General features: G+C 53.6%; 1 protein-coding gene across 1 annotated transcript; it reads left to right on the forward strand.

Annotated features, from left to right (window-relative positions):
* Positions 1 to 292: 292 nt before the first annotated feature.
* TTLL10 (tubulin tyrosine ligase like 10) lies at positions 293 to 19,359 on the forward strand. The gene is made up of 11 exons (XM_040262817.1): positions 293 to 5,738; positions 5,818 to 5,950; positions 6,056 to 6,174; positions 6,255 to 6,384; positions 7,539 to 7,624; positions 7,966 to 8,137; positions 9,076 to 9,247; positions 9,781 to 9,921; positions 18,081 to 18,197; positions 18,554 to 19,036; positions 19,099 to 19,359. Exons 1-11 carry the CDS (start codon positions 5,621 to 5,623, stop codon positions 19,357 to 19,359), a joined length of 1,932 nt encoding a protein of 643 aa, XP_040118751.1. The 5' UTR covers positions 293 to 5,620.
* Positions 19,360 to 21,000: the final 1,641 nt, after the last annotated feature.

Below are 21,000 nucleotides of genomic sequence, written 5' to 3' on the forward strand. Positions count from 1 at the left end.
CTCCCTCCTCAGTGACCACTCTTTCCTGAGTGCCCTCAGAAAGCCAGTGCAGCTCCAGACACACTGGGGATGGGGGAGGAGTGTCCCTGAGAAGGAGCCACAGACAGCGAGAAGGCTCTGGGCAGGGCATGTGGTGGGCAGGGCATGTGGTGGGCAGGGCATTTGGTCTGCAGGGCTGCTGGTGCTGCAGCAGCCGGAGAAGTAGAGGGGCTGCGGGGGGGGGGGGGGAGGCGGAAGTGGGGGTATGGCAGGGGCGGGGGGGCAGGGTGGAGGGGATGTAGGGGTGGGGTGGGGGCTCAGGGGTGGGGTGAGTGAGGGTGCTCAGGAAGGCCTCTCTGAGCAGAGGGACCCAGAGGCCAGAGGCTGCATGGGGGCCACTAAGGAGGACTTCCAGCCCTGGCAAAGGTGCCAATTCCCCGTAGGAGGCCGGGAAGACCCTCAACTACTGCAGCAGGAGGGGCACTGGGCCTTTTCCCAGAGAGGGGCTGACTGTCCCCTACTGCCCTCAGGGTACTCCGCCCTCAGGATACTCAGCCCAAGCACAGCCAGGCCTGAGGAGAGGAGAGAGATATCTGCCCTGCAAGGCTAGCCAGTTCATGCTGGGCTGCCTTGCTCCAGGTTGTAGATGTGACCAATGGCCCAGCCCTGGGCTGCTGTGGGAAAGACTGCTGCCAGGCTGGCTCCCTCACCAGCTTCAAGTTACAAGGCGGTTTTTGAGTCTGAGCTCTTGGTGTCACCACATGGGCAGGGGGCTGCCTCCTGAGAACCCATGAGGAGCCACAAGAGGAGCGGGGAGGTGGGCTGGCCCAGCTCCTAGAGTCTGGGTCTCTAGAAGTGAAGGGATGGGGGCATGGGCTCCTGGGGAGGACAGACTTCCAAAAGTCTTTGCTCGGGCCAGTGGGAAGACTGAGCGGACTGCAGGTGACCAGGGGACCCCCTGCACACCCAACAGTACTTGTCCCCTGCAGGCCCAGGCAGGGGCCCACCACCCTGAAGTCAGGATGCCCCTCAGACAATAGCTCAGCTGGGGGAGCTCTCCCCGCTGCCACAGACTAACCCTCGGGCAAAGGGATTTCAGACCACAGTCCAGCAGAACTGAGCCCCGAGGCCCCCAGTGCCTGGCACAGGCAGCACACAGCTGAGGGCGCATCAGCCTGAGAGGAGTCAGGAGGAGGGACTTGGGCACATTGATTTCCTGGGGTGGCCACAGCAAACTACACAAACCTGGTAGCTTAAAACAATGGAAGTGACTTCTCTCACGGTCCTAGAGGCCGGAAGTCAGAAGTCCAGGTATGAGCAGCGTCCCTCCTGCCTCTTCTGGCCTCTGGGGCTCCAGGTGACCCCGGGCTTGTGGCCACAGGGCTTGTGGCCCTCTGGCCACTGCCCACCTTCTGCTGGCTTCTCCCCTCTGTGTCTCCTGCTCCCTGCCTCCCTCTCACGAGGACACTGGTCGCTGGATTTAGGGCCCATCAGATAATCACATCTGCCAAGACCATTTCTCCAAGTGAGGTCACATCCCTAGGTTCTGGGCCTTAGGACGTGGACACACACTGCAGGGGGCTGCCGTCCACCCTACAGGAAGCAAATGAAGGCACTCTAAGGAGAGACGCCCTGGTGATCCATGCAAGGCTCTGCAGGGTGGAGGAAGGGGCCGTGCAGGGCAGCCAGAGGCCCTCCCACCGCCCCTGGACTCCCAGACCTGGCTGTCAGCCCCATCTACCCTTGGGGAGGCATGGGTCTGCAGAGCCCCACTTTCATTTTGTTAAGTGAGGGCTCCACGTGCTGAGGCTGTGGTGAGGGGAAGTGAAGGGTAGCAGCTGAAGCACAGTGGGTCAGACCTGTGGTCTGGGCATGGACTTGGGGGTCTTGAGAAGGCTCAGGAATGACCCTGGAGGATGGAGGACCCGGATGGGGGCTGTGCATGTAACGCCCCTCTTCCAACCTCAGTCATTCCCTGCCCCCACCCCCGGGCCGGCCTCCAGCCCCTCCCCATCCACCTGCTCACCTCTGGGCCACTGGGTCGTGGTTGCTGGGAGACAGTTGCCTGGTCACCACTGTTGTTTTCTGGGCAGAGGGCTCACACCACCTTATGGGGCAGGTAAGAGGGACAGGCAGGCCACAGTGGGGTCCTAGTTGGGCATGAAGGCTGGAGCCAGCTGTGCTGTGGCCCCTACCTGGCCCCGCAGACCCCAGGAGCCCTGTGGGTCCTCTAAGACTCTGTCTAGGAGTATAAGGGAGGGGAGGGAGAAGAGGGGAGGAGAGGGGCCTGGCTGGACAGAGCCCCCTCTGAAGAGGGCCCAAGTACCCAGAGCCATAGGGTGAGGAGCAGAGACACCCAGGCCAGGCTGAGCAGGGCAGGCCTCCCGGGGGCGGCAGCCCCTTAGGACCAGCTGCTTTGCTCAAGACCAGGTCTGTCTCCCTGGACCAAACCCCAAAAGGATGGCCTCCTAAAATCCACAGGGACCCACATCCCCCCAAACAGCTTAGCTCTGGCCAGAAAGCACCAGCCGGATGAGCAAAGTCAGCACTCCCAAGCGCCCATGTGGCCAAGCGTATATCTGAGGATGGGCCCAGTAGGACACAGTGGCATCTCGTTTCTTGGATGTTTCCTTCAGCTTCATTCACCAAGGTCTTCCACTCGTCACACCAGGGTGCCGTTTCCTGCTGGTCTTTTTACCTGACCAGGTAAATGGCTTCTTTAAAAGTTCATTATAAATTTGGGTTTCCACTGACAGTCCCTGCTCTGCTGCAGCCCTCTTGGGAGCCCTGGTGCCATCCTGCCTGTGGGGCCATGGCTGCCCAAGCTGCATCGCCAGTGATAACATTCCCTGAACATCTTCCAGCAAAAGCTTTCTATTTAGAATGAGTCTGTTAGAGAGATTCTGAGAAAGGCAATTGTGGGGACATCCCGCAGTGGTCCAGTGGTTAAGGTTTCACCTACCAATGCAAGAGTTGTGGATTTGATCCCTGGTCCAGGAACTAAGATCTCGCATGCTGCGCAGTAAGGCCAAAAAAAAAAAAAAAGGTAATTGCTCAACAAAGGCTCTGGGAGCTGGAGCTGTGACCCCCTGACCCTGCCCACAACCCCACCAGCCATGTCCTGTAGCCCAGGGACACCAGTCATCACATGTGTGCATGTCCAGGGTAGGGGTGGTTCTTAATCTTTTTTCATTTGAATGACAAGAAACTGTAATTCATGGCCTGTTTAATTCTTTGCAGAAGAAATAAAATATACAGAGTGAAGACAGGCCAGAGGCCCAGGCTTACAAGGCTTGTTCTGAAACCCACGCCTTCACACCCAATTCCGGCCTCCTGTTTCTGGCAGCGCCCACGGCTGCGTCCAGATGACATGCAGAAGTTAGCCAGTGCTGGGCTGTGGGGCCGGGGGCTCCCTCCACAGCCCCATGCTCACATGATAACTCCCAGCAATACTCCCTGGGGGTGGCCACTGCTGGCAGCAGCCTGGCGTTCCCATCCTCACTGTCATCAGGCAGGCCCTCCTGGAACACGGGGGACAAGGCAGGTATCTGCACATGTCACGTGTAGGAACTGTCTTCACAGCAACCCCCTCAACTCTCCCTCAGGTGGAGAAACCGAGGCACAGAGCAACAACCCAGAGAGCCCCAGCATCCTATCCCCAGACCTCCAGCCACACTGGGCTGGCTGCAGAGCCTTACCTCCTGATTTGAGACTTCTCAAGCCTCTTTCCTTGTATTCTTCTTTCCAACCCACTCCCCTGCCTTGATCTTCCCACAAGGCTGTACCACGTTTTTAATTCCTACGAGATGCTCCACCTTGTCTGTCCCCTTGTGCTAACCGTCCAGCCTTCTTCTCGGGTAAGGATGGCAGTCCTACCCTGGCATGTCTCTAGGGCCACGTCCCTGTGCCTCTGCCCACCCTTGCCACCCAGCCACCCTCTCCTCTCCTCTGAGCCTGACTGTGCAGCTGCTATTTCTATGTGTCGACCTCCTGCTCACATCTGGGGGGGGCCTCTGCAAGGTGTCCGTTGACCCAGTAGCTGCTCAGGTGGGAGTACTGGGGGGTAGTACTGCCCGTCATCCTCTCGGGGGCCTCCATCCCCAGAAGGTTTGGGTCTCAGGCAACGTGGGGACACGTACACACCATAAGCACCCTCCCTGCTCTCAGCAGGCACCACTCCCCACCCCAGTCATGCTGGGCGGGGTCAGCCCCACTAAGGAGACCTCTCATTCTGGATGGGGCAGGGCTGGGAAGGGGGCTCAAGGTTGTCCACACGGCTTGGCCCACTCTTGGCAGAAGGCCAAGACCCTCCCTGCATCCAGCCCCCACCCAGCCCCCATCACTGGGTTGACAGCTGTTTCCAGTTTACCCTCTTCTGTCCTAAATGGGGACAAAGGTCTTGGTCAGCATCTCTAGGGTGACCAGTTGGTTTGTTTGCAAAGCGACTGTCCTCTTTGGAGGAGCCTGTCTGTGCCTGCCCACACTCCAGGCTGCTGGCCTTTCCACTGCTTGTGGCTCTTCAGTTTCGGAAAACCCTAGACTCCCGAGCAGCCCCCAAACTGGGAAGGACCTGTCAAGGAATAGCTAAAATTCCCTAAAATGTTCCCAACTCAGCCACTCAAGAAAGGTGCCCCAGGGAGGCATCGTTCTAGGGGCAGGGCCCACAGCCCCACTGACCCTGGGAGGGGCACGCTGAAGGCTGTTCCCCTCCAGCCCCACAGGCCTGACAGCAGCCCTCCTTACAGCCGGCCCCGCGGCCAAGTACAGAGACGCCGACCACCGGCGAACCGTCCCTGCAGGGGAGGACTCACCCCAGACAGACAGGATGCAGAGAAGGCCCTGCCCCCAAGGGGCACCCAGCTCCACAGTCACCACAGAGACCGGAACCAGACCAGAGTCCAGCACTCCAGGCAGCACCCCTCCCCGCACAGGGCGGGCCTGACCGGGTGCCCAGTTCAAGGGCTAGGACTACAGGTTGCCCGCAGGGCCCGCAGAGGGATGGGGGCCATGTCCTCCCAGAGGTACCCCTGCCCAGGTACCCCAGTGTCTGTGGCCCACAGCCACACCCACTTTCTCCACCGCCGAGGACCACCCCCTCGGACCCAAGTCAGCACAAAGAGAGGCAAGGGGTCAAGGATGGCAGGGATCCGGTGGGGCCACGCCCGGGCACCAGGTGAATGCAGCCAGGACCTTCCTGGGGACAGGCACCCCATCCCCAAAAAGGCCTTCTCACAGGGGACAACACAGCTCTGTCCTGGAAGAGGGGCTGGGAGGAAGTCACGTGTCGGGTATGGGATCCAGGCTGGCCAAGTAGGGCAGAGGCCAGCAGAGTCAGGGTCTGAACAGGCATAAAGAGGGGTCTACCCTGACTGACATGGGTCACCCCTGACATCATGATGGACATTGTGACCCCCACCCTCCTGGGCATGCCCCTGCGTCACGTGTGCCCCCAGCTCCAGCCTCAACCTCAGCCTCTGCCCCCTGCCCTGTTGGTAAGGAGGGACACTGCCCACTCCAGAGGTGGCCCTTGATGATGGTGACTCTCCCCCCTTTCCTGGGAGGCCCTCTGGGCCTGAGATGGGCAGAGATGGGCCGAGATGGCTGGGGGACTGCCCAGGGGCTCCGGCCAGATTCTGAGTGAATGTTCTCCCCTCCATTTGAACCTACATTGTTCACAGGCTGGGCCCATGAGAGACCCATGGGGAGCCACGGAGAGGAGGGGCTCCTGCATCAGCTAAGCCGGCTGGACCAAGATGCAGGTGGGCTCAGGCAAGGCCCATCAGGGGGCAGGAAACCTGCCGGGTGGGCCAGAGGCTCTGACTTCCCACCTGCCCACAGAGCTGGACGACTCTGAAGCCATCAGGCCCCAGGCCACCCTCCTGGAGAAGCACTTTCTGGAGGGGGAGAAGCAGCCACCCAATACCGGGCAGGGCCCCTTCTTCTACATCGGAGGGACCAACGGGGCCTCCATGTGAGTGGGGCCTCAATCCAGGCCCTGTCCCACCGCCCCCAGGCCCTACCCAGCCTTGCTCCCTGGCTCCGCAGCCCCCAGGTAAGCACTGACCCTTCCCTACAGAATCAGCTCCTACTGCAAGAGCAAGGGCTGGCGGCGCATCCAGGATAGCCGGCGGGAAGACTACAAGCTCAAGTGGTGTGAGGTTAAGTGCAGAGACACCTACTGCAACTTCCGGGAAGGTAGGGGTGGGGCCGGGCTCACCGGGCGGCCCTCAAACATGGGGTGCCACCGCGTGCTGCCCGGGCTCTGTTCTTGCCAGGCAAGCAGCTGCTGTACCAGCTCCCCAACAACAAGCTCCTCACCACCAAGATTGGGCTGCTCAGCGCCCTGAGGGAGCACTCGAGAGTCCTGAGCAAGACCAGCAAGCCAGCCCCCTGCACACAGACCAAGTGAGCCACCCTTGCCCCCCACCCCCGGCACCCCACTCACCCAGCTGCACACCCCCACTCGATGGGTCAGTCGCTGGTCCTGACCACCCTCCACTTAGTCTGTCCGCCCACCTGCTTTCCCACTGACCCAGCTAATCTGTCTCCCCCCCAACACCTACCAGCATCCCACCTACCCACCCCATGGCCTCAGCGGTCCTCACACGCCCGCCACAGAGCCACCTGCTGGCATCCTATACTGTCTCCACTGCTCGCCACACCCTGGCTGTCCACCCCACAGCCATTCCTGCCCCCTGGCCTACCCACGCCATGGGCCCACATCGTCACTCACCTGTCCACTCCACCCCCACTCACTGCCCAGCCACTAACAAGTCTGCCAACTCATCCAAACAACCAGCCACCATCTGGTCATCGAGGCCATCTTTACATCCTCATGTCCAGCTGTCCACCTCCACCATTTCTGTCAGCAGCCCTGGACCATTGCCCTGTGGGCATCTGTCTAACCACCACACCACACACACCACCAGGCTACCCCCACTCACGCCCCACCTCTCGACATCCCCATCCATTCTCCACACACGGAGCAGCCACTCAAGCCAGGTCCTGTGTCCCCCTGGGGTGCAGATCTGGAAAGGACATGATACCTGCCCTGGAACAGCTCCTGTGGACCAGCTCAGGACACCTGGGGCCATAGAGGTAGACGCACTCAGCCACTCTGCCCTAAACTGAAGGTTGGCCTAGAGGTCCATGAAAGGGCTGAAAGGCATCCCAGGCCAGGGGATCCATGCCGACCACTCACTGCAAGCTGGTCACTGTCTTGGCCTGGAGACCCAGCTCTGTGAACTGACCACTCCCGAAGGCCTAAGAGCTGGGAGATGGGAGGATTTGAAGCAGGTGAGGCAGCCTGCAGAGAAGCCAGGTGTGCCCGAGTTGACTAGGGAACAGAAGGTGCAAAGGTTCTGCAGAGGGAAGAGCTGGGGTGGCAGATATGTGTTAGAGGACGCCAGAGGCTGCAGGTGTGCCTGGAGCCCAGCCCCACTGGAAACTCTCCCTCCAAACCAACCCCCCCCCACCCAGATCAGGCCCCTGGAATGGTCAGCCAAGCTGGGGGGAGGGGACAACCCTCCCAGTGACTTCCCCACCCCCTGCTTCCCCAGGGTCCTGAAAATGGAAGACTTTTTCCCAGAGACGTACCGTCTGGACATCAGGGACGAGAGGGAGGCTTTCTTCACCCTCTTTGATGGTGAGAAGTCACTGGACGCTAGGCCCACTCTGGGGAGACCGGTGCAGGGCTGGACCAAGGCGGGAATGTGATTAGGGCAGGGCCAAGGTCCTGGCGAGACTGAGGTGGGGGCATAGTCAGGGAGAGGAAGGGTGGAGCCAACCTGGGTGAGGACAGGGCTAGTACTAAGGTGATGCCAGGGAGGTGTCATGGCTGGACCTTAGTGGAGGTTAAAGCCTGGCAGGCTCGAGGCCATGGCTAGGAGGAGTGTGGGCAGGGCTGTGACTGGGAGAGCAGTCAGGGCTGGGAGGGGTGGGGCAGGGCAGGGTCTGGCCAGAAGGCTCAGATGGCTCTCTCTGCAGAAACCCAAATGTGGATCTGCAAGCCCACAGCCTCCAACCAGGGCAAAGGCATCTTTCTGCTCCGGAACCAAGAGGAAGTCACCACCCTCCAGGCCAAGACCCAGAGCATCGAGGATGACCCCATCTACCGCAAGATGCCATTCCGGGCGCCCCAGGCGCGGGTCGTGCAGAGGTTTTGCTCATGGGCCCCATGAGGGGCGTTGATTGGGTGGGGCTGACCCAAGCCCACTGGTGCCTGTGAGGGTCCGTGGGGGTCGCAGGGCCCACAGAGGAGTTCTTCGAAGTGGAAAGTTCAGTGCCCCAAGCTGGGCTTCTGTGTAGCTAGGAAGGGTGGGGTTTCTCCTGCTGTCAGGGCTGGAAGGAAATGTCCTGCACACACCACCCCCGACAACACACACCACAGGCTCCTGGACAGTGTGGAGCGGGGGGGCTCGGTCAGCTGCGCCCTGACCTGGGTCCTGCACACTGAGCTGCAGTAAGCCCAGTCTCTCCCCCAGCCTCTCCCCCATTCCCCCCCAGCCAGCTGCAGCCTTCAGGCCCTCGGGCAGAGCTGACCACCCCTCCTGGGCTCCCTCTGCCTCTGGGTGAGGTCCAGACCCTCAGCCTCACACCGGGGGCAAGTCCAGCCTCAGAAAGTTCCCTTTGGACTTCCCTCTCCACCAGTGGGACCTCATTTCTGCCACAACTGCTCTCAGTCACTGTAAGCAGCGCTTCCAGCCTCTGGGTCTCCAGACCTCAGCGCTCTCCACTGGGATATCCCTCCTTGTCACTCCAAAAGCACCCGCCCTTTAAAGCCCAAGGTCATCCCTGCCTCCTCCTCCAGACAGTCTTCCCTGACCATGGGGCCAACCAGCTTCTGCCTCCCCAACTCCTAACAAGAGCTGTGTCCTGGGATACCCCAGTTATACACCGGCAGGCTGAGCTCTAGGAGCCAGGCCCTCCTCCCCAGTTCCCTGACCTGTTCAGGCTCAGAAATGTCCCCTGATGAGGGGACATTACACTCAACTGGAATAGGGGACCCAGAGCTCACAGCTGAGGCAGGTGGCAGGGGTGCTGGGGAACTAGGAGGTCCAGGTGGGGGCCTGGGCCAGGTTGACCGCACCTCCCCAGGTACATCAAGAACCCGCTGCTGCTGGACGGGAAGAAGTTTGATGTGCGCTCCTACCTGCTCATCGCCTGCGCCATGCCCTACATGGTCTTCTTCGGCCACGGCTATGCTCGCCTCACCCTCAGCCTTTATGATCCCCATTCCAGTGACCTCAGTGGCCATTTAACCAACCAGGTAGATGTGCTGCACAGATGCAGCCTTGGACAAAATCGCTGTTCAAGAATGCAGACAAGAACCCAGCTGTAGACATGGCCCAGGCTTGGAGGTGACCCTGCCTGCGGTCAGCAATGCCTCTGACCTTCAGCCACAGCGGGCACCCTGTGAAAGGACTGAGAGCCGTGCGCCACCCCCCACCCCAGCTTGTCTCCCTTTGGGTGTGGATCAGGCATCTCTGGGTGTGGAACAGGCACCGCAGGGGTGGGAGCAGAGGATGAGGGTCTTGGTAGGACCTCAGTGCAGAGATGCTTAAGGGTAGCAATCTCCAAGGAAGGATAGCAATGGGATGTGTCTGGGCAGCGGCCCCCCAGGGGGATCTGGGGGAGCTTCTCAAGGGTAGGAGTTGCTGGGGTAGGGTCTTAGGCAGCACAGCCAGCCCAGGGTGTCTAGGAGAAGCAGGCCCCCTGTGGGGGTGTGGCAGCATCAGGGTGATGCTCTCCATCGGGGCCTCTGTGGGGGATGGGCCTTCAGGCACTGCCCTTCCCCCTCAGTTCATGCAGAAGAAAAGTCCCCTGTATGTGCTGCTCAAGGAGGACACGGTGTGGAGCATGGAGCACCTCAACCGTTACATCAACGACAAGTTCCACAAGACCAAGGGCCTCCCCCGAGACTGGGTCTTCACCACCTTCACGGTTTGTGTGTGCCCCGCCCACTCGGTGAGGGGAGGGGATGCGGGTCAGGACTGGCGTAGGAAGGGGGTGCTGGGCCACAGGCAGGTCCCTGGGCGGGGCTGCCTCTGGGTGTGCCCACAGCAGTTGGCTCTAAGAGTCCTCTCCTGTCCCTTTCTCAGACGGATCATTCACGTAAAACAAAGGTCACCCTGTGAAAGTGCACAGTTCAGTGGTTTTCAGTGGATTCATAGAGTTGAATGATGATCACCACCTTCTGATTCCAGAACACTGTCATCTCCCACTGCCCTCCCCAGCCCCTGGCAACCACTAGTCCACTCTCTGTCCCCACGCATCTCCCTGTTCTGGACATGTCACGTCAATGGGATCAAACAACATGTGGGTTTTCCTGGCTTCTTTCACTGAACATAAACATTTTCAAGATTCCTTTTTATGACTGAATAATATTTCATTGTGTAGATGGACCATGATTTGTTTGGATAAACGTTCATCAGTTGATAGACATTGGGGTTGTTTTTACTTTTTGTCAGTCATGACTAACGCTGCTATGAGTATTCACATACATGAACAGGTACTTCAGTTCTCTTGGATATAGGTCTAGGAAGGGAATTGCATGGCCGCACGGTCCCTCTTCTGTTGACCTTTTTGAGGAACTGCCAACATATTCCACAGTGGCGGCAATTGCTCCCACTCCCACCAGCAATGTCTGATGGTTCCACTTTCTCTGTATCCTTGCCCATACTTACTATCTTTCTAATAGTTGCCCGGTGGGTATAAAGGAGTATTATCTCATTAAGGGGTTGATTTGCATTTTTCTAATGATAATGATATTGAGCATCTTTTCATGTACTTAGCCATGTCTGTATCTTCTTTAGAAAACGTTGTTACCTCCGTTGTCCACTCTCTTTCTTTGTTAGGCTGTGCATGCATGCTTGCCTAGTCACTTCAGTCATATCTGACTTTTTGCGACCCTATGGACTGTAGCCCGCCAGGGTCCTCTGTCCATGGGATTCTCCAGGCAAGAATACTGGAGTGGGTTGCTGCGCCCTCCTCCAAGGGGTCTTCCTGACTGAAGGATCAAACCCATATCTTTTGCATCTTCTGCACTGGCAGGCAGATTATTTACCACTAGCACCACCTAGGGAGTCCCTGTTAGGCTGTAGAGCTCTTTATATATTGATTGCTAGACCCTTATCAGATTGTGATTTGCAAATATTTTCTCCTGTGAGTTCTCTTTTCACTTTCTTGATAATGTCCTTTTTCATTTGTTTCACAACTTGCAGGATCTTAGTTCCCAAACTAAGGGTTGAACCCATGCGCTCTGCAACGGAAGTACAGAATCCCAACCACCAGACCACCAGGGGATTCCCGATAAGGTCCTTTTTTGCACAAAAGTTTTTAATTTGTGTGAAGTGCAATTTATCTATTTTTCTTTGGTTATTCATGCTTTGGTGTCATATTTAAGAAGCCACTGTCAAATCCAAGTTGTAAAGATACATCTGCGGCTTCTTCTAAAAGTCCTATGTTTTAACGCTGAGTTAATTATTGTGTATGGTGTGAGCTGTGTCCAGCTTCAGTCTCTTGTGTGTAGCTACTCCATTGTCCCAGGACCATCTGTCAGACTGTTCTTGGCAAAGTTTTGAAAATCAATTGACCAGATATATATGTGTTTATTTCCAGACTCTTAAGTCTATTTTTATTGATGTGTATGTCTGTCTTTAAGCCAGCACCATACTGTTTGAGTTGCTGTAGCTTCATTCTCTTTCTCTTTTTTTTGGGGGGGGGGCGGGGCTGTGCTATGAGGCACGCAGGAATCCTACTTCCCTGACAAAGGATCAAACCTATGCCCCCAGCATTGGAAACTTCGGAGTCTTAACCACTGGACCTCCAGGAAGTCCCTCATGTGTTGACTGAATCATTCTTGCATTTCTGGGATAGATCTCACTCAGACATAGCATATTGTCCTTTAAATATGCTCCTGAATTGGGTTTCCAAGTACTTCATTTAGTATTTGTGTGTACCCTCATAAGCAATATTGGTCCACATTATTATTGTCTATTTGGTTTTGAACATGTTCCCTTCTATTCTATATTTGTAGTTTGTGAAGCATGCTGTGCTAGTTGCTCAGTTGTGTCTGACTCTTTGCAATCCCATGGACTGTAGCCCACCAAGATCCTCTGTCCATGGAATTCTCCAGGCAAGAATATTGGAGTTAGTAGCCATCCTCTTCTCCAGGAGATATTCCTGATCCAAGGATCAAACCCAGGTCTCTTGCTTTACAGGCAGATTCTTTACCATCTGAACCACCAGGGAGCCCTTAAATATTTGGAAGAATTCACCAGTCAGGCCACCTTATTGTGAACTTTTTTTGTGGGAAGGATTATTTTTATTATTATTACTAATTCAACCTTTATTTGTTAGAGGTAACTAAGATTATTTCTTCCTGGGTCAAGTTTGTCAGTTTGTCTTTCTAGGAATTTTTCCATTTCTTCTAAGTTACCTAATTTGTTTGGAATATAGGTCACTCGTGGTATTTTATGAATAATTATAATCCTTTTCATAATCATTTTCATCTTTATGTAAAGTCTTTCTTAAAAAAAAGTTTTTTTTTACTCTTTTGGGCACACCACATGGCATATTGTATCATAGTTCCCTGACATTGAAAGTGAAAGTGTTAGTCACTCACTCATGTCCAACTCTTCGCAACCCCATGGACTGTAGCCCACCAGGCTCCTCTGTTCATGGAATTTTCCACGCAAGAATACTGGGGTGGGTTGCCATGTCTTTCTCCAGGGGATCTTTCCGAGCCAGGGATCGAACCTGGGTCTCCTGCATTGTGGGCAGACTACTGTCTGAGCCACCAGGGCCAGGTATCAAACCCATGCCCCCTGCACTGGCAGCATAGAGTCTTAACCACTGGACCACCAGGAAAGCCCCAAGGTCTTTCTTTCTGGATTTTAGTAATTTAAGTCTTCTTTCCTCTTTTTCTTGGTCAGTTTAGCTAAGGGTTTGTCAGTTTTGTTGATTTTTTTCAAAGAGCCAGTTTTTGGTTTCATTGATTTTCTCTATTGCTTTCTATTCTCTAATTCCACTTATATCCACTCTAATTTTTATTATTTCCTTCCTTCTACTTGCTTTGAGTTTAGTTTTCTTTTTTTTCTTAGGGTTGAAGATTGGGTTATTGATTTGACTTGAGATCTTTCTTCCTGTTTAATGTAGGCATTTACAGTCATAAATTTCCCTGTGAGCACTGCTTTTGTTGCATCCCATAAGATTTTGTGCATTCTGCTTTCATTTGTTGCTTAAGAGTGTTATCTTCCACACATTTGTGAATTTAAAATTTTTCTTTCTCCTATTGATTTCTAATTTTTTTCCATGTGGTCAGAAAACATACTTTGCATGATTTCAACCCTTTAAAAAGTATTGAAACTTGTTTCATGTTTTTTGTTTTAGCTGCACTGAGTCTTCGTTGCTGAGTGAGAACTTTCTCTACTTGCAGCGAGTGGGGGCTACTCTTTATTGTGATCCACAAGCTTCTCATTGTGGTGACTTCTCTTGTTGCAGAGTACAGGCTCTAGAGCACAGACTCAGTAGCTGTGGTGTATAGATTTAGTTGCCCCTTGGCATGTGGGATCTTCCCGGTCCAGAGATCAAACCCATGTCCTCTGCTTTGGCAGATGGATTCTTAACCACTGGACCACCAGAGAAGTCCCTATTTTATGTTTCAACATACTGTCTATCCTAAAAAATGTTCCATGCACACTGGAGAAGAATGTGTAGTCTGCTGTTAAGTGGAGTGTTCTATAGATATCTTTCAGGGTAGGTGATTTATAGTGTTGCTCAAGTCTTGTATTTACTTATTGATCTTCTGTATAGCTGTTCTATCATTGAAAATGGCATAATGAAGCCTCCAACTATTATTATTGAATTGTCTATTTCTTTCAGTTCTGACAGTTTTTGCTTCATATATTTTTAGGCTCTGTTGTTAGGTGCATGTATAATTATTACATATTCTTGATTTATCATTAGAAAATATTCTCTTTTTTCTTAATGTCTTCAATTTTCATCTTAAACTCTATTTTCTCTGATATTTGTACAGATGTTCCAGCTCCCTTTTGGTTACGTTTTGCCTGATATATCTTTTTTTTATTCTTTGACTTTCAACCTATCTTTGTCTTTGAATCTAAGGTGAGTCTCATAGAAAGCATATGGGGGGTGGGGGGATGCATTCTACCAACCTTTGTCTTTTATTGGAAAGCTTAATCCATTTACATTTAATTTAATTACTGATAAGTTAGGATTTACATCTGCTCTTTGCTATTTTCTATATCTTATATCTTTTTGTTTGTTTCTCCATTACTGCCTATTTTTGTGTTAAATATTTTCTAGTGTACCATTTCTAGTATTTCTTTTACTATACATTTTTGACTTATTTTCTTATTGCTGCCCTCAGGATTACCATTAACATCTTAATTTAAAACTATCTAGTTTGGATTCAAACCAAGTTAATTTCAATAGTTTTTTTTTTTTTAATTTTTTCCTGTATAGCTCTATCTCTTCATTTATGTTGTTACTGTCACAAATTACAACTCCTTAAATTGTGTGTCCATCAGCAGAGATTCATAGTTATTGCTTTATGCAATTGTCTTTTAAATAAAACAGAAGGAAAAAGGCAATTACCAAAAAAATTAATGTGTAGTGTCTTTTATATTTAACTATGTAGTTACTTATAAAACAATGGAAACAGTGACAGACTTTATTTTCTTGGGCTCCAAAATCACTGCAGATGGTGACTGCAGCCATGAAATTAAAAGACGCTTACTCCTTAGAAGAAAAGCTATCACCAAACTAGACAGTATGTTAAAGAGGAGAGACATTACTTTGCTGACAAAGGTCCATCTAGTCAAAGCTATGGTTTTTCCAGTATTGTGTATGGATGTGAGAGTTGGACCATAAAGAAAGCTGAGCACCAAAGAATTGATGCTTTTGAACTGTGGTGTTGGAGAAGACTCTTCAGAGTCCCTTGGACTGCAAGGAGATCCAACTAGTCAATCCTAAAGGAAATCTGTCCTGAATATTCATTGGAAGGACTGATGCTGAAGCTGAACCTCCAACACTTTGGCCACCTGATGCGAAGAACAGACTCATCGGAAAAGACGCTGATGCTGGGAAAGATTGAAGGCAAGAGGAGAACGGGACAACAGAGGATGAGATGGTTGGATGGCATCACTGATTTGATGGACATGAGTTTGAGCAAGCTCCAGGAGTTGGGAAGCCTGGCATGCTGCATGCAGTCCATGGAGCTGCAGAGTCGGACACAACTGAGCAACTGAACTGAACTGATGTAATTACTTCATAGATGCTCTTAATTTCTTAATGTGAATTCAAATTATTGTCTAGTGTCCTCTCATTTCAGTCTGAAGGACTGTAGAAATGTTCTACTACTGATAATCTATGTTTTTTAAATTTGGGAAGGTCTTAATTTCTTTTTTATTTTTGAAGGATAATTTTGCTGTATATATAATTCTTGGTTGACAGTTTTATTTTTCTTTCAGTATTTTGAATATGTCAACCCACTGCCTTCTGGACTCCATGGTTTTTAATGGGAAATTGGTTTCTGGTCTTATTGAGAAGCCCTTATAAGTCACTTCTCTTTGCTGATTTCAACATCCTCTATTTGTCTTTGTCTTTTAAAAGTTTGCTTACAATATGATGGATCTTTTTGAGCTTATCCTACTTGGAGCTCATTGGCCTCAAATGTGTAAATTCTTTTTCATCAAATTTGAGAAGTCCCACTACCATTATTTCTTTAAATATTCTTCCTGCCTCTTCCTTTACTCTCTTTCTAGATCTCCCTCCATAGATCTCTGTAACTTCATCTTTCTTCGTTCTTTTGACTTTCTGTTCCTTAGACTGGATAATCTCAACTGATCTATCTTCAAACAACTCAAATGTCTTGTTCAATTATTATACTTTTCAACTTCAGAATTTCTGTTCGGCTCTCATTTATAATTTCTGTCTCTTCACCGATATTCTCTATTTGGTAAGACATTGTTCCTGTATTTTCCTTTAGTTCAAGTGAAATCTTCCAAGGAAACATCAGACAGCACAACAAATGACTACACTACTCTGCCAAACAGATTAACCCTGCTATCTCCAATACCAAGAATGTAGGCTTTTTTCAAGGCATTGAGCTGGGATGCAGGGAATACTGCTAGACCAGGTTAAAATACTACAAAACTTGCTGTTCCTATCAAGATTCAAGATTCTATTTGAATAAACACTCTTCAGGTTGCTGAACACTTTTGGTTAATTTCCAGCATTCTAAGAAGGTTAATTTTGACAAATTTGGCCCATTTTGGCTGTTTTTATGGAATGGTTTATCTCTGGACCCCTTCCTCTGCCCGTTTTGTGATGCTCTCGTCTCTCTTGATCCTGCTCAGCAAGGCTTCTACCTGTTGTCTCACTGAAATGCTCACCAGAGTGACTTCCATTTTGTCAGACTCAGGGATCAGCCCTGGTCCTCTTCTCCCTGACCTGTCAGCCAACTTCGGACATAACTGCTCACTCCCCATGGCTTCCAGGACCTTGCTCACTTCCTCTTAGCCCCCTGTGCAGGTCCCTGGGCTCCCCACTATGGCTTTCTGGAGCCCAGCGTCCAGCCTGGCCCTACTCTTTATCTGCTCTTATCTACTCTTTATCTTTATCAGATATCACCAGACTTTTTTTTTGTAACTTCTTATTTTGTATTGGGATAAAGCCAATTAACAAACAATGCTGTGATAGTTTCTGGTGAATAGCAAAGGAATTCAGCTGTATCTATACATGTATCCATTCTCCCCCAAACTCACCTCCCATCCATGCTGCCACATAATATTGGGCAGAGTTCTTTGTGCTATACAGTAGGTCCTTGTTGGTTTTCCATTTTAAATATAACAGAGTGTACATGACCATCCCAAACTCCCTAACTATCCCTTCCCCCATGCATTCCACCAGCAACCATAAGTTTGTTCTCTAAGTCTGTGGGTCTCTCTTTTGTAAGTTCATCTGTATCAATGCTTATATAAGGGATGTCATATGACATTTCTCCTTCTCAGACATCCCCTGACTTTAAATTCCATCTATGTGCTTAAGATTCCACATTAAACATGGACCCTGACCACTCCCCTGATCTTGACCCAAAGCCTATCAGCACCCCATCTGCAAGCTCACAGAGGTCTCAGCCTCCAGGGCCTCCTCTCCTTCTCGGTTGACGAGGGCTCCATCCTCCCAGAGTCTCAGACCAAACATCTAGGGATAGCCCTTCATTCTTGTTTACAGCTCACATCCTTTCATCAGTTGCACTGGCTTTACCCCAAAATAGACCCAGCATCCATCCCACCACCTTGGCTTCTACAAGCCAGCATATTTCTCACCTAGATCCTTGCAACAGGCCCCTTCAGTCTCTCTCAGCATAGCAGCTGGAGGACCCTGTGAGGGCACAGGTCAGATACGCCCTCCTGTGCACCACCCTCCTCAGGGTGAAAGACAAGGTCTTCCCACGCCCTGAGAAGTGACTGGTGCCACTCTGGTCTCATCTCCTGCTGCTCTCTAGCTTGCTCCAGCCACAGCAGCATCACCCTGGTCCTCTGACACCTTGGGCATGCTCGAACTTATAGCTGTTGCTCCCACCAGGTGTCCCATCCCCATCCCACAGTTCCCCCCTTCCATCTTCACCTGGTACTCACTCTCTTCTCAATGAGGCCCACCTGGATCATACCCCTTTCCACACCACCCCAAAGCCCCTACCTCTCACCCTGCCTTAGCTTCTCCTGTTTAGCATGTGTGGCTTTGTGCACCATACAAAGTGCATAATGATTTACACATCAAGTTTTTTGTCTCTCTCCTATGAGTGAACTGCTCAAGGGCAGAGACTCCTCGGAAGCTCTCTCCACTCTCCTGCCACATCAGTACCTGTCACACAATAGGAGGGCCATACGTTTGTTGGATGAATAAAATGAGAGTGAAGGAGTTTCTGGCTGTGACCCTGTGACCCTGAAAATGAGACAGTATGGTCACGGTGGGAGCACAGGTGAGGGATGGGCTGTGGCTGCTCAGGACTGGAAGGTGTAATCAAGGCCCACAGGTGACGTCCTGTCCCCCCTACCCCGCCCTACCCACAGAAGCGGATGCAGCAGATCATGGCCCACTGCTTCCTGGCCGTCAAAGCCAAGCTGGAGTGCAAGCTGGGCTACTTTGACCTCATCGGCTGTGACTTCTTGATCGATGAAAATTTCAAGGTGCTGCTGAGGCTTTCTGGCAGGGGGCGGTGGGGGAGTGTGCTGGCAGGCAGGTGCAGGAGGCAGTGGCCCTCCGTGCACACCTGACCACTCAGGCAGGCCCCTGGGGTGGGCAGTCAGGTGCCCTCCCTAGCCCTGGAGGTGATGTGTCCATAAGGTTTCACTCCTACAGCTGGGGTGGCTCCTAAGGCCAGACTCTCAGACCCTCAAGAGTCTCAGCCCCTTGGGCAATTGGGGGAGTGAGGTCATGGAAAAGAAGTGACCTGATGGTCACGTGGCTTAATGGGGACCAGAGTCTCAACCTTCTCCTGGCCAAGTGGTAGGTGGGGTGGGATGCTGAGCAGTGTTGGGCCCAGGTGTGGCTGCTGGAAATGAACTCCAACCCCGCCCTGCACACCAACTGTGAAGTCCTGAAAGAAGTGATTCCCGGCGTGGTCATGGAGACCCTGGGTGAGCCACCCCCCAGGACCCTCAAACTGCCTCCCTCTGCCTGCATATGCTCTCTGCAAGTTCAGACGCCCACAAACCCAGTTCTCCAGCACCCCGAGGGCTGCGTGGCAACCCCAGCCTCTGCTCATGCCCCCACCTCCCTGCCAGCGTGGTGCCATCCCACCCCTCACCACCTTGTCACCTCCAGATGGGGTGGAAGATCCCCCTCCCCCAATACCGCCCTTCCCCGCTCCGAGTCCAGTTCACCCCCGACTCCTCCCCAGACCTGGCGCTGGAGACCTTCCAAAAGAGCCTGCGCAGCGAAAAGATGCTACCGCTGCTGTCCCAGCGCCGCTTCGTGCTCCTGCACAACGGCGAGACGGACCTGTGGCCGTGCCTGGGGGGCTCCCGCAACGTCCCCCGCCCGCCGCTGCCCCCACTTCGGCTCACCTGCGACGCCGCGCCCCTCGAGCCACCCCTGCTCCGCGCCACCGACCGGCCGGGCGCGCGCAGGCCCGTGCCACACCGGGGCCTCGGCGGTACGCCAGTGCGGCCCTCCTCCGAGTACCGGCGCCCCCGGCCTCCCGTCCCCGCCCCCGACGGCGCCCTGAGTGGAGACCCCGAGGCCCAGGGCGGTGGGCAGCCGCGAGTGGGCAACGCGGACCGGGCACGGGAGCTTTCCCCGGGGCCGGCAGAAGAGGAGCCCAAGAACGCGGGCCATCGTGGCTCCTAGCCGGCTCTCTCCCAGGGACCTATAAAAGCTACTTTGTTACAAGCGCAGCCTCTGCCCCGCACACCCGGCCCCAAGACCCCCACTGGCAGCCTCCCTGAACCCTGCGAGCCGCTACTTCACTGATGGGGCCCGTTCTTGGGGGAACATAGGGGTCGAGGAATGAGCAGCGGAATCCAAACCCCTGACTTTGCCCATCACCGGCTGCTTCTATCCGGTGAAGCTCTCCAGTTTCTGGGCCCCGACGCATCACCTATAGCCTGCCTCCATCAGGACCCTGGGTCCCTGCAGCCTCACAGGTCACCTACCCTGGCTGCCTAGTCTGCGGTCCCTGGGAAAGGCAGCCAGTGTCTCCCAGGCAAGGGTCTGGGTCTCCACAGCCCCCTCCAGATCCCCACAGGAGTGGTTCTTCACACCAGGCCCCACCCTGCCCAGGCTCGGCTCCTTTCTGGGGCTTCAGAGCACCAGGGCCCTGAGCTCCCCAACGGTGCCACGGTGGGAGCTATACAGCAGGCAGAGCATTGCGAGGCCCCAAGGACCCAGGCTGTGGGCAACAGGTGCATGGTCATGCAGGACGGAGCCCTGAGGGGTGTGCCGAGCCAGCATGTCCCCATGTTCCTTGTGGCCCCAACCCTGAGGCTGCTGGGAGAAACCCACTACCACCAAGCATCTTGGACCAGCCATAATCCCCTCTCCACACCCACCATCCCATACCAACCCCAGTCCAGACCCACCCCTAGGCCCACTGCAGCTGGCACCCATCCTCCTGCACTGCCTTTCACATACTCCACCCTCACCTCTCCCATCAGTCACCACCAAGTCACATGCCCTCCTCTTGTCCTGCCAACCCTCCCTCGTGACCCCAGCGGGCTCTACCACAGGTGGGAGGGGCTGCTGGGACCCTTGTTCTGCTCTGCATTGGAGTGCTGCTGCTGCTGCTAAGTCGCTTCAGTCGTGTCCGACTCTGAGACCCCATAGACGGCAGCCCACCAGGCTCCCCCATCTGTGGGATTCTCCAGGCAATAACACTGGAGTGGGTTGCCATTTCCTTCTCCAATGCAGCGAAGTGAAAAGTGAAGGTGAAGTCGCCCAGTCGTGTCCGACTCTTAGCGACCCCATGGACTGCAGCCTACCAGGCTCCTCCATCCATGGGATTTTCCAGGCAGGAGTACTGGAGTGGGGTGCCATTGCCTTCTCCGAGTGCAGGTGGGACCTAAGGGGCAATGGGGCTTGTCTTCCCCTCCCCCATTGCCCCTCCCTCTCCTTTCCCAGGGGTGCAAGGGCCAGAGCACGCTAGAGGGCAGCGTGGGCCGCGGAGCCACTGGCCAGTCCATGGAGATGTGCAGTCAGGCAGGGAGTCAGGGAGAGAAGAGCCAAATGAAACCTGGGGCTCAGAGAGGTAGAGACAGTCCTCCCGGGTCACAGAGCCAGTGAGGGCCCAGGCCAGGACCGAATCCCCACCATCTGCATCCTCACCCTCACCCACGCATCTCCACCACTGCACTCCCTCCTCGTCCTGCTGCTGTGGCCAGGAGTGTAGGGTCACCAGGCCAGAAGCACACTTGTCACCATATGACAAGGGTCCAGGAGCCCTGACTGCACCTCCCCCCAACCAGCGTGTCTGGTGGGCTCTCCATGAGGCAT

This window comes from Oryx dammah, unplaced genomic scaffold (genome assembly GCF_014754425.2).
Source record: "Oryx dammah isolate SB20612 unplaced genomic scaffold, SCBI_Odam_1.1 HiC_scaffold_21, whole genome shotgun sequence".
NCBI classification, from domain to species: Eukaryota; Metazoa; Chordata; class Mammalia; order Artiodactyla; family Bovidae; genus Oryx; species Oryx dammah.